The sequence below is a fragment of the Dermacentor albipictus genome, chromosome 1, assembly GCF_038994185.2.
Source record: "Dermacentor albipictus isolate Rhodes 1998 colony chromosome 1, USDA_Dalb.pri_finalv2, whole genome shotgun sequence".
NCBI classification, from domain to species: domain Eukaryota; kingdom Metazoa; phylum Arthropoda; class Arachnida; order Ixodida; family Ixodidae; genus Dermacentor; species Dermacentor albipictus.
In genome coordinates, this window is record NC_091821.1 from 489,886,212 (window position 1) to 489,899,548 (window position 13,337).

General features: G+C 47.1%; 1 protein-coding gene across 1 annotated transcript in view; it reads left to right on the forward strand.

The window, feature by feature from the left end:
- Positions 1-587: 587 nt before the first annotated feature.
- The window catches only part of LOC135912879 (endothelin-converting enzyme 2-like), a 219,294-nt gene continuing 206,544 nt past the window's right edge, over positions 588-13,337 (forward strand). Inside the window, exons 1-3 of the mRNA XM_065445457.1 lie at positions 588-620; positions 688-913; positions 2,127-2,209. Of these exons, the coding sequence (XP_065301529.1) occupies positions 736-913; positions 2,127-2,209 (261 nt within the window). The 5' untranslated portion in view covers positions 588-620; positions 688-735. The remainder of the gene's footprint in view (positions 621-687; positions 914-2,126; positions 2,210-13,337) is intronic.

Sequence of the window (13,337 nt, forward strand, 5' to 3'; positions counted from 1 at the left end):
AACTGTTGTCATGCCCGATAAGATGGAGTGCTGCTCCTGCGAGAGTTCGTCGTCCTCCTTCATTCGTCCACGAGTATCTGCGGTATTCATTTTCCTTTTAAGAAATGCAATAATTTTCTAGCATTTATATCAAAAGCCTATAATATTCTCCGTGTCGATGCACTGCATTTTGAGATTACTATTGAGGGTAGACACTGTGCAACTGCAATATACGTTAAATTGTGCTTTGTGTCGGCATTCACATAGTATTTATGCACGGAGTAAGATAGCTTTTATTTGCAGAAAGGCCGATTGGCCGGTCGGAGGCAGCGCGGTTTATGCTGCTTCTCGGCAGAGGGAGGGGGGGGGGGGGCGAAAGGGCACAAAGGTGTGATGAAAGTTGCTGGTGTTCCCGTGTACCTATACCAAGGAAGGTTCAGGAAAACAGCATTTGTGTCCAGCGCAGCTTCTCTTTACACAATATTGCATCATGGTCTCTCTTTAAGGGGTTTCCATTTGCAAATTAGCCTCCTTTTCGTATTTATGCTACTATTGCATTTACCTTTACAACCCGATTTTTCGCCGATTTTCGGCAGTGGGTGCGTGCCACACTTCAGGCCCATCTTCGATACAAGGCCACGGTGAGCGGCTCCTTTCACTCGTCGTTGAAACCTGCGCCGATAACCCTCAAACTATTCTATGTCGCAGTGTTCGAGCGCGCCTGCCGAGCCAGGGTCGAGGAGAGATTGCCGAAATATGAGGAAAGGCGAGCATAGCAGCGAGGTTATGGCCGAGAAAGGAGTTCCGAGGGCGCTGCTCTTGTGTCAAGTTTTCAGACCCTGTCTTCGTCGGGGGCTTCTTATTCTGGTGCTGAGTATAGCCTGCCTCTTTGTCGCCGTCACCTTGAGTAAGAGCTTCCTGGCGTGGACCCCACGTGAGTCTCCGAGCTTCTTCGCTGTTTTTTTTTTTCGCCTCACCGAAAAACGTCTTCTCGGTGCACTCGAGCTCTGCGTAATGCGTGGCAATACTGACGTAGGACATCCTCACCATTTATTGTTACTGACGTTCTTTCAAAATTGAAACTGGAAACTGCGATTCATCATTGCGTCTCTGGCTCTACCAGAAGCCTGGTCTTTCTCAATTTCCACAGATAATGTCTGTAACGTGTGAGCTTTATTGTATTACTTTCATTGGAACCCAAATTCAGAAGTGAGGTGTAGTCCACAGAATGAGTTAAATATTTGACGATGTAGAACATTTCCGGCACATGATCTTTTGGCGTTGTAAGACAATAAAATTCATGCACCGAAAGATGCCGGTGACAGAATTATTCTGAATTAAATATATATAAAAAATGCAAGAACCGAGCTATCGAGAAGAAATAAAAACCAGAAAATATTTAGAAAAAAAAACAGTTACAGTAAAAGTCAGACATGTTTCAACAGCCAACGTATTACCCAAGTAAACCTCTTGCTTCGGCTACTTGGTTCATGCTTGAATGAGTAAAGAGCAAGGCGCAATAGACCAGGACAGAAGAAGAACAAGAACACAAATGATAAGACCGGCACCTGTCCTTTGTGTTCTTCTTGTGTCCTGTTCTATTTTGCCTTGCTCTTTACTCATTCAAGTATTACCCATCCCGCGGTTGGCGAAATAGCGCCAAACTTAGGGTGTCCGTCTCAGAGGGACATCGATTCGTTCCCGTGTTATTATGGGGAAGAAAATTTTCTTCTCCTTTTTTGCTTCGCTTATTCGTAACGCATCACCTGCGCTCGATTTCCTACGATTTTTCTAGCGTTTTTATTTGCATCTTGAGTAATTGCCAAGTAGACTTTCGTAAAAACCACGTAAAATGGAGTTTGGACTTTTTAGGTACATACTCGCTGCTTTGATGGGCTTTAGGCCAGCTTAAAAAGAACATTACTTTGTTAATTGTTTCACTGCTGGAATTTTGCTTATTGTGGTCCTTGTAAAGAAGGACGCAGGCGTATTAAAATATTTACAAATGACCCATTAGTGCGGGGTAGTGAGCCTTGAACAAAACTTGAGGCGTATTTTATTCCTGCAAAGAGTATCCCTGTATTTTTGGGCTGTTGATTGCGGCATAATCTCTCGTTTCTTTTGCTGTTGCTTTTTTCTTCTTGAAGTTCTTGTGCCGGATACCTTCATCCCGAGCGCCGCTGTGAAAGCACGGAGGATGCCTGGAAACCTGAATGCGTCATCAGGAGCGGTAAATACTCGATTCAGTATCAACGCCCAGTGATCGAAGAGAGTGCTACTAAAGTTATTTTGGTCATGAGTAGTATGAAAAATTGTGAAGTTGCGTCATATCTTTCACATCAGTGACTGTTTTGAAGCACTGCCTAGGAGTTCATGTGTTTCCAAGAATAAAACATGAGTAGCTCACAGTTGTCACATTGAAAAACGCAATGGTGATAACAATAAAATTTTACGGTGCTAAACCAGTGTGATATTTCATACTTCTACATAGGAAACAATCTCACAGAAGCATAACGCTTCCAACGGCGACAACAGCTTAGCGGTGGAAATTCGGCTTAAAGGAGCAGAGGCTAAGAATCTTCCGGCATTCATCTAGGTTCGAATGAAATATAATTAAGAAAAAAGGATCGTATGTATTTATTTGGTCACGTGGTTTCCGAATCACTGCATTTGACAGCTCAAAAGGGTAACAATAATGAAACACTAAACCTCGTTTTTTGTTACTTGCCAATTGCTATTGTCTTTATAAAAGACGTTCACAACGCCTTTTGTAGATGAATGAACATGTGCGAACATTGTGCGAGTCGGGTTTTAAAATAAATAAGAATAAAAACTGACCGGCCTCCGCGATTCCTGCAGCTGTAAAGTGAATTGCTCTAACGCTATATTTGCTTACGCGACTTCTGTCGGCAAAATTTTCACAAATCTCGCGTGACGGATACCAAAACTGTAGGCCACAACGCGATCACAAACATCACGACCCTTCCACGAGACACTTCACAGACTGACAATAACACTCATCAGTGACGGCTCCGTCGCGCAACAGCTAAGCTTCGTAAGCGTTGCTGTTGCCTGCGAAATACATGTGACCGGTCCTCTGTGTCTGCCTTACGCATGCTACAGATCTCGTTGAAAGTTGCAAAGAGAGAAGTTGTGAAATAATTAATTGATTCGTTAATTGAAATCACTAAGTGTGAAATGCCTTACTCGTAAGCCTGTCACCGCGCCCTTCCGCATAACGCCAGTGGCATGAGTTTCGCGGCGGAAAGAAAAAAGTATTCGCTGCCAAGGTCCCTCTTGACTGGCTACTGCAGGGCCAGGGGCCTTATAGTGTATAACTATTCCAATATGTTTTTATTCCAATCTTCTGATGTCAAACTTGCGTAACCGCCGACGTCAGCATCGGGCGGTGACCCACAGGGTTGCCTCAACAGCGCAATCAAACGCCCTGTTAGTTTATATGAGGTCACTTATCTTGGCCTTCAAAACGAATAGCATTGCCTAGATTGAGCGGTTTTTCGTTTGTAATTGGCTGCCAGAAGGCTAGGAGTACGCTCATTTGGAGAGGGTTCCCATGGGGCCCAGCCAGCGCACTGAAAATAGATAACTGGATGAAGAGGCTGGTTCACGCGTCTAGGATTGGTCCGCTTTCCCTTACATAGCTTGTGGTCATTGGTCGAAAATCGCGGCAGCGTGACAGGGAAGGTCAATATTTCCGATAAAACGGATTCTCATCAAAGAAGAGTTGGCAGAGCGAGGTCCTAGACATGCCGAAAGTGCTTGAATATGTTACACGTCCACGCACAAATTTTTATTATACGCAAATAAACCCATGCTCTCCGACAGGTGCGAGTAGCCAGTGCCTAAGCGATCGGCGGCAGTCATCTTTTGTTCCTGTCGGAACGGAGCAGCCTGTGGCTATTTAGAAAAAAATCAATTTTGTTCAGCCTATTAACGCATCTTTAACTCGTACACGTCACTTTGACGAAGTGAGTTTTCGTGGATTTGTGACGTCGCGTGACAGGGAGATGAGGTGGGCGCATCCCAAAATCTTTTGACCAATAGCCGAGGGCTAAGGACGAAAAGGCGTTAAACGAGAAATAACTATATTTCTTTTGTGCGGTCCAGTGATGCATAATCAGTGCATACACGTCATATCAGATGGAGAGCTATCGCGGTTTTCGTGACGTCGCGTGGCAGACAGGCGAAGGTGCAGAAATGTTTTGGACCAGGGGCCGTATAACGTAAAACTATTCCAATATGTTTTATTGCAATCTCCTGACGTCAAATTTGCGTAACCGCCGACGCAAGCGTCGGGCGGTCACCAGCAGGGTAATCTGAACAAACCAATCAAACGCTCCCCTCGCTCACAGGCGGTCACTTTTGTTTGTTTGAAAAATGAATAACATTGCCTGCACTGAGCGCCTTGTCTTATCTAGTTGGCTCACAAGAGGCGAGGAGCATGCTCAAGTGGAGAGGGATTCGATGGGGCCGAGCTACTGCCCTGAATATCGATAACCGGATGAAGAGGGTGGTGCCGGCGTCTGCGATTGGTCCGTTTTCCCGTACTTATAGCTTGCGGTGGCTGATCGAAAATCGCGGCGGCAAGCCACGGAAGGTTAAGAATGACTCAAAAACGGATCCTCAGCAAAGAAGAGTTGGCAGAACGAGGTTTAAACGCGCCCAAAGTTCTCGAAAACGTTGCACGGCCACGTAAAAAGTTTTATTACAGGCCGAAAACACCCATGCTCTCCGGCAGGGGCGAGTAGCCGTGCCGGAGCGATCGGCGGCAGTCATCTTTTATTCCTTTCGGAACGGGGCAGCCTGCGGCTATTCAGAAGAAAATTCAGTTTTGTTCGCCATATTAATGTATCTTTATTGCATACATGTCACTTTAACGCGGTAAGTTTTTGCGGTTTGGTGACGTCGCGTGAGAGGAGGTGAAGTGGGTGCAGCCCGAAAACTTTTGACCAATAGCCGCGGGCTAATGGCAAAAAGGCGCCGAATCAAAAATAACTATTTTTCTTTTGCTCAGTCAAATTATGCATAATCAGTGTGTACACGTCATATCAGATAGGGAGGTATTGCGGTTTTCGTGACGTCGCGTGACAGACAGGTGAAGTGGGGGTGGTCCAAAGACCTTTTTGACCAATCGCGGTGCGCTGATTGCAGAATTGGAATAGAAAAGTTTGGAACAGATTTACGTTACAGCGCCCCCTGATATACTTGCGCATGTGTAATAGTTAAACGCGCTTGATGCACACTCCTGCGAACCAGCCTCGACCCGCCGTGGTGGCGTAGTGGCTTTGTGTTGCACTGCTAAGCCCGAGGTTGCGGGATCGAATGCCGGCGATGGCGGCCGCATATACATGGTCGCGCAATGCAAAAACACCCGTGTACCGCGCATTGCGTGCACGGTAAAGAAATCCAGGTGGTTAGAACTGACCCCAAGTCCCCTACTACGGCGTGCCTGATAATCATATCGTGGTTTGGCACGCGAAACCCCAGAATTTACTTTAGCTAATAAACCAGCCTGCATTAGCACTATATAGTGTCCGCTCTTAAAATCTTTAAACTGTGCGGACCTCTTAACGCAATTGCTCATGATAGCTGCTTTTTCTGGCGGACCCCATTCTTGAGCCACCCGATATGTGCCACTCGGTGTGTGCCACTGGCTATGTGCCCCTTTTTGGCAAAGCTCTAGCGTGTGTGTGAAGTGATTTTAGAGAGAATGGAAGAGATAAGTGCAGTGCCGTAACTGTCTATCACAGGAGGACACCTCAACAGCACTGCACGGGGAAAGGGGTGTGGGGAAAAAAAGATGAGGGAGGAAAGGAGGAGGTGGCAAAAAAGAAAAAAAAAGACGCTGTAATTGAAAAGATCGGTGGTAGTGGTCTTCACGTAAACCAGCGGAACATTGGTGCCCGAGATCAGACATAAAATGGTTCTAGCACATTTCTCTACTCATTTGTGCAATACAGTGGCATACGTACAGCCGGCAAACGCAGCTAGAACATGTCACATAAAAATCGTTCATTTATTGAAAATTCACGATCGAAATCGAAAGTGGCACCTGCAGGACAAGGCTTTATTTTATTTTGTAAAGGAGCTAAGTGACTTGCCCTGCAGTGCGGCGGCGGCTATTCATGGATGAAAAATAATTTTCAGTTTTAGGTGATCGGACAGTTGTGTTCCCTAGTTCCTCGTATACAAGGAACTCCGTATACGAGAACAGAGCTATAGCTTTTTTTCTTTATGTATGTCGATTGTTTAAAATACAGCTTTTATCCTAATGTGCCAGGCATGTTGCTGTATATTACTCGAGGCCGTTAGCTATGTCATGGACAAGACAATGACTGCAAGTTTCGGTGATTGCTTTAGGATACCATTCCTTCACAGTAAAACAATGTTGCTCTGTCTGATGACAGATATCTAATTAATCTCACGAATTTATTCTCCATGACAAAATGGCAACCCAAGTTACTTCCTTTCTGTGTTACATTAAACAAAAGTGCGATATTGCACGAATACGAATACTACAGCGAAGGAAATAATTGACGCGTAAACGACCATACGCTTGCGCCGTCCTCTTGGCACTCACCGGCTCCCTGTTCTATACGCACTACGTGTCCTACCCAAATAGCAATCGCTTATATTATATATATACATATACATCTCTGAGTCAATAAATGAAAGGAGGATGGCAAAGAGAAATGCACGCCTGAGCAAGTACTTCTTACAGTGAGAGCATTAGTAAGCAAGGACGTGTCAAATAACGCCATTGTGTGAGGTAACACGTATTGCAAATCTGTCAAAGATACTATTCTATTACCTGTGCGTCACTAAACAAAGTGGCGACGACCACTACAAGTGTACAAGTGTTAGGCGTGGCATCATAAATCATTTGTCCCCCAACTCCTGCCTAAGACCAGGCGGTATATTGTGGTATTTCTCGGTAAATAACTAAGGGTCGGTCAAAGTAATCGTAATCAATGTTCAATAGTCATTGCGTCACCAGCTGCATCGTATCAAGCTACGTGTGCTATGAGAGATAGCGTAGGTGAAAACGGTGATATTTCTGACCACCGAGTGCGCATCGAAACCTCTTACAAGACAATATGACAGCAAAAGCTACTCGAAGCTGATTTCATTGAGTTTTCGTGTCGTCTGAATGGCGGATAATGGAAAACGGTTCCGGGGTATGACGGGAAAAAAAACCTGTTCATGAGGCACACCGTAGCGGGTGACTTCGGAACCATTTCACCCGCCTAGCGTTCATCGACGTGCGCGCAATGCTCGGCACACAAGCGCTATCGCATTCTTCCCTGAAACAGAATGCGGCCGCCGAAACCGGCATCGCACTCGCGACCTCGTGCTCAGGAGCACAACGCCACAGTCACTAATCTACTATCGGCGTCAAATGAAAGTTGAACAGCGGAGCGCGTGGACCAAGCATAAGTAAAGAGATATAGTGCGCGCCGTCCAGTCATCACCATTGACAGGCGCGCACATCCGGCACAACGCGCTCGGCATGCCGGCCGCCGTCCCGGCTGCCAGCGATGCCGCGCAGCGCAAATTTGCCGATCGAAAGAACGAATGTGGCGCGCAAGCTGCAAACTGCGCGGGCGAATCTACCTTGCGATGACGGTGCAAACTGCACAACGCGCACCGCTCTACGCGCCGACAGCGCTTGTTGTTTCGGCGATCTGTGCGATAAGACTCGCCGTAAACTGCAATATTCTAGCTTCATTTTTATTTTTCATTTTCTACCTTTCAATTATAAGAACCAGAATAGAAGCGACATTATCTCACTAGAGGGGGATCGCGCAGTGCGGCCAAACCGTATGTGCGCGCCTGTCAATGGTGATGACTGGACGGCGCGCACTATATCTTCACTTATGCTTGGTCCACGCGCTCCGCTGTTCAACTTTCATTTGACGCCGATAGTACTCCGATGGGAACGGGACAATGTAGTTCCAACGTTCCGCTCTCACCCAATTTGGTGGCATGTTTAAGATTGCGAAATCGCAAGCCTCATGGTGAGCCTGTGAAATATAAAATTGCTTATGTATGATTTCCAAGTGGGCTGACTTGGAGCACGATGACGCGAGTGTGAGAGGGGATCCTATTCGGGCTTTCCAACTCCTAAGTGGCGCGTCCAATGGCGTTGTGGTCACAACCATCGCAAGCTATTTAAGGACAATGCTTTCTGAAAGCCTCTTCACGTGATCGGCTGAACTGTCAGCCCTGCCTTGCGTTGGACTGTTACATTCATCATCAGCCTGGTTACGCCCACTGCAGGGCAAAGGCCTCTCCCATATTTCTCCAACAACCCCGGTCATGTACTAATTGTGGCCATGCCGTCCCTGCAAACTTCTTAATCTCATCCGCCCACCTAACTTTCTGCCGTCCCCTGCTACGCTTCCCTTCCCTTGGAATCCAGTCCGTAACCCTTAATGACCATCGGTTATCTTCCCTCCTCATTACATGTCCTGCCCATGCCCATTTCTTTTTCTTGATTTCAACTAAGATGTCATTAACTCGCGTTTGTTCCCTCACCCAATCTGCTCTTTTCTTATCCCTTAACGTTACACCTATCATTCTTCTTTCCATAGCTCGTTGCGTCGTCTTCAATTTGAGTAGAACCCTTTTCGTAAGCCTCCAGGTTTCTGCCCCGTAGGTGAGTACTGGTAAGACACAGCTATTATATACTTTTCTCTTGAGGGATAATGGCAACCTGCTGTTCATGATCTGAGAATGCCTGCCAAACGCACCCCAGCCCATTCTTATTCTTCTGATTATTTCTGTCTCATGATCCGGATCCGCAGTCACTACCTGCCCTAAGTAGATGTATTCCCTTACGACTTCCAGTGCCTCGCTGCCTACTGTAAACTGCTGTTCTCTTCCGAGACTGTTAAACATTACTTTAGTTTTCTGCAGATTAATTTTTAGACCCACTCTTCTGCTTTGCCTCTCCAGGTCAGTGAGCATGCATTGCAGTTGCTCCCCTGAGTTACTAAGCAAGGCAATATCATCAGCGAATCGCAAGTTACTAAGGTATTCTCCATTAACTTTTATCCCCATTTCTTCCCAATCCAGGTCTCTGAATACCTCCTGTAAACACGCTGTGAATAGCATTGGAGAGATCGTATCTCCCTGCCTGACGCCTTTCTTTATTGGGATTTTGTTGCTTTCTTTATGGAGGACTATGGTGGCTGTGGAGCCGCTATAGATATTTTTCAGTATTTTTACATATGGCTCGTCTACACCCTGATTCCGTAATGCCTCCATGACTGCTGAGGTTTCGACAGAATCAAATGCTTTCTCGTAATCAATGAAAGCTATATATAAGGGTTGGTTATATTCCGCACATTTCTCTATCACCTGATTGATAGTGTGAATATGATCTATTGTTGAGTAGCCTTTACGAAATCCTGCCTGGTCCTTTGCTTGACAGAAGTCTAAGGTGTTCCTGATTCTATTTGCGATTACCTTAGTAAATAGTTTGTAGGCAACGGACAGTAAGCTGATTGGTCTATAATTTTTCAAGTCTTTGGCATCCCCTTTCTTATGGATTAGGATTATGTTAGCATTTTTCCAAGACTCGGGTACGGTCGAAGTCATGAGGCATTGCGTGTACAGGGTGGCCAGTTTCTCTAGAACAATCTGCCCACCATCCTTCAACAAATCTGCTGTTACCTGGTCCTCCCCAGCTGCCTTCCCCCTTTGCATATCTCCCAAGGCTTTCTTTACTTCTTCCGGCGTTACCTGTGGGATTTCGAATTCCTCTAGACTGTTTTTTCTTCCATTATCGTCGTGGGTGGCACTGGTACTGTACAAATCTCTATAGAACTCCTCAGCCACTTGTACTATCTCATCCATATTAGTAATGATATTGCCGGCTTTGTCTCTTAACGCATACATCTGATTCTTGCCAATTCCTAGTTTCTTCTTCACTGTTTTTAGGCTTCCTCCGTTCCTGAGAGCATGTTCAATTCTATCCACATTATACTTCCTTATGTCAGCTGTCTTACGCTTGTTGATTAACTTCGAAAGTTCTGCCAGTTCTATTCTAGCTGTAGGGTTAGAGGCTTTCATACATTGGCGTTTCTTAATCAGATCTTTCGTCTCCTGCGATAGTTTACTGGTATCCTGCCTAACGGAGAGACCACCGACTTCCATTGCACACTCCTTAATGATGTCCACAAGATTGTCGTTCATTGCTTCAACACTAAGGTCCTCTTCCTGAGTTAAAGCCGAATACCTGTTCTGTAGCTTGATCTGGAATTGCTCTATTTTCCCTCTTACCGCTAACTCATTGATCGGCTTCTTATGTACCAGTTTCTTCCGTTCCCTTCTCAGGTCTAGGCTAATTCGAGTTCTTACCATCCTGTGGTCACTGCAGCGCACCTTGCCGAGCACGTCCACATCTTTTATGATGCCAGGGTTAGCGCAGAGTATGAGGTCTATTTCATTTCTAGTCTCACCATTCGGGCTCCTCCACGTCCACTTTCGGCTATCCCGTTTGCGGAAGAAGGTATTCATTATCCTCATATTATTCTGTTCCGCAAACTCTACCAATAACTCCCCCCTGATATTCCTAGTGCCTATGCCATATTCCCCCACTGCCTTGTCTCCAGTCTGCTTTTTGCCTACCTTGGCATTAAAGTCACCCATTAGTATAGTGTATTTAGTTTTCACTCTACCCATCGCCGATTCCACGTCTTCATAGAAGCTTTCGACTTCCTGGTCATCATGACTGGATGTAGGGGCGTAGACCTGTACAATCTTCATTTTGTACCTCTTATTAAGTTTCACAACAAGACCTGCCACCCTCTCGTTAATGCTATAGAATTCATGTATGTTACCAGCTATATTCTTATTAATCAGGAATCCGACGCCTAGTTCCCTTCTCTCTTCTAAGCCCCGGTAGCACAGGACGTGCCCGCTTTTTAGCACTGTATATGCTTCTTTTGGCCTCCTAACTTCGCTGAGCCCTATTATATCCCATTTACTGCCCTCTAATTCCTCCAATAGCACTGCTAGACTCGCCTCACTAGATAACGTTCTAGCGTTAAACGTTGCCAGGTTCATATTCCAATGGCGGCCTGTCCGGAGCCAGTGATTCTTAGCACCCTCTGCAGCGTCGCAGGTCTGACCGCCGCCGTGGTCAGTTGCTTCGCAGCTGCTGGGGACTGAGGGCCGGGGTTTGATTGTGTTGTTCATATAGCAGGTTGTGTCCAAGTACTGCACCAGGGTGGCCAATCCTGCTCTGGTGAGGGAGTGCGTTACCGGTTCTGGTCACCGGGATCAGGCCACACTCCAGGCCTCTTTATGCAATTTTATCAACACGCGGATTTCTTTTTTTTTCTTTTTTTTTTAAATCCGGTGGAAAATTGCCGGCACCGGGATTCGAACCACGGACCTCTTGCACGCGAGGCGGGTGTTCTACCTCTACGCCACCGCTGCTACCTACGCCACCGCTGCTACAGCAGAGATCTAGGTCATTCCAATGAATGCTTCACGTCCGACCGACCTCTGGGAGCTGCAGGCCAGTGGCGATGAACAGCAGCGCGCAATATTCCTTCCTCTGCGTGGAATGGCCACTCGTACGCTTGCACCTGAGTGCCCTACATTTGATAGCGTAGCCTGCAAAAGGTTTACTTAGAAAGCCAGCAAGGGCGGTGCAACTCATTATCCGTCACTTCTTCGAACGCGTATCGCGCTTCCAGCCGTGGTCGACACCGAAAGAGGAACGCCAAGCAGACGACGAAGGCAAGTAATAGCCTCCGAAGCAACCAACGCACGCGCGCGCGACGTCCGCGTGTCTCCGGAGTCGCGCGATCGGCGCGCGCGGCCAGGGTCACAAGCCAAAGCCAAGCCACAGCAACGGAACCCAAAGCGGACTACCCCTTCGCCGGTTCCTACGACCGGTTCGCTTTGAAGATGATTGACAGATGCTTGAGGTTGTCATAAATTGCGGTACCGCCCCGCTGCCTCTGACGACCTATGACGTAATCAAAATTTTGGCCAATCAGGTGAGGCCAAAGAAACGGTTCCCCAAGCGAACCGTTATAAGATTCGGCCCCAGGTTGCGAACGTAGTTCTCGCGCCTACTAGGGCGCCCCTCGCGGCGGCGAGCGCAGAACCGGCAGCATACGACCGGCCCGCTTGCGTTCGGAAAGCCTGCATAAGCACTGTTTCGCGTGTAGCTGTTGCCTTTTCTGAGCAATGCCGAAGTGCAACCCGAGCTGTTGAGTACTGGGCTGCAACAGCACGTACACCAACTCACGAGGAACAAAGTTTTACAGGTTTCCAAGCCGACCGTATGAAGCAGAACGGCGTCAACACTGGATAGCGCTCGTCCGACGGCATAAGCTGTTTTATGTTCCGGCGTTATGCCAAGTGCGTTATAACTATGAATTCTTTGCTTTTACAGCAATGATGGCAGCAACAGGACACCTACAGTCAGTAGCGTGGCTAGGTCGTCTGGCACCCGGGGCCCATAGGTCTTCTAGCTGCCCCCTCCCCCCCCTCCCCGGGGTTTATTGGAGGAAGGCGAGGATATCAACAATTTCTGTGTGTCTCCAGACGTATATGACCCCCCCCCCCCCCACTGGCCCCTTGCACACGGAGCCCCCCCCCCTATTATTATAAGCCCATAAATCAGTCCGCCTCTAATATCATTGATTCACATCATTCCTTTTTCGCCCTGGATTGTTTTATTTTCTTTGGCACTTATTAATTTAGGATAAATAACCCACTTTCTGCTGAGCTTATTTCACAACCTGCCCAGCTCTGCCTACTTCTCTTAGTGTCGCCTGACTGGCATACCACTATCCTCCGCTATAGTTCGATTCCAAATCACCGTCTTCCTCTCCGTCACGCTACGCCGGTCATGTTGCCTTTCCGCTCTCGCAGTACGGTTCCTAGCTCCTTCTCAAGTTTTGGCAAGCCGTGCTACTACGGACTCGTCTAACTTATTGCATGTATTTCCTTCCAACGACTTTTTTGAGCTACCCGCCGTGGTTGCTCAGTGGCTATGGTGTTAGGCTGCTGAGCACGAGGTCGCGGGATCGGATCCCGGCCACGGAGGCCGCATTTCGATGGGGGCGAAATGTGAAAACACCCGTGTACTTAGATTTAGGTGCACGTTAAAGAACCCCAAGTGGTCAAAATTTCCGGACTCCTCCACTACGGCATGCCTCATAATCAGAAAGTGGTTTTGGCATGTAAAGCCCCATAATTTAATTATAAATTTAATCCTTTAAGCTGTCATTCATCACTTGGAGCCGACTTCCACCTGCCCCCGAAAGTAATTTTCACCTGTTGCCCAAGGGTGGCCCGTTGGCGCTAGA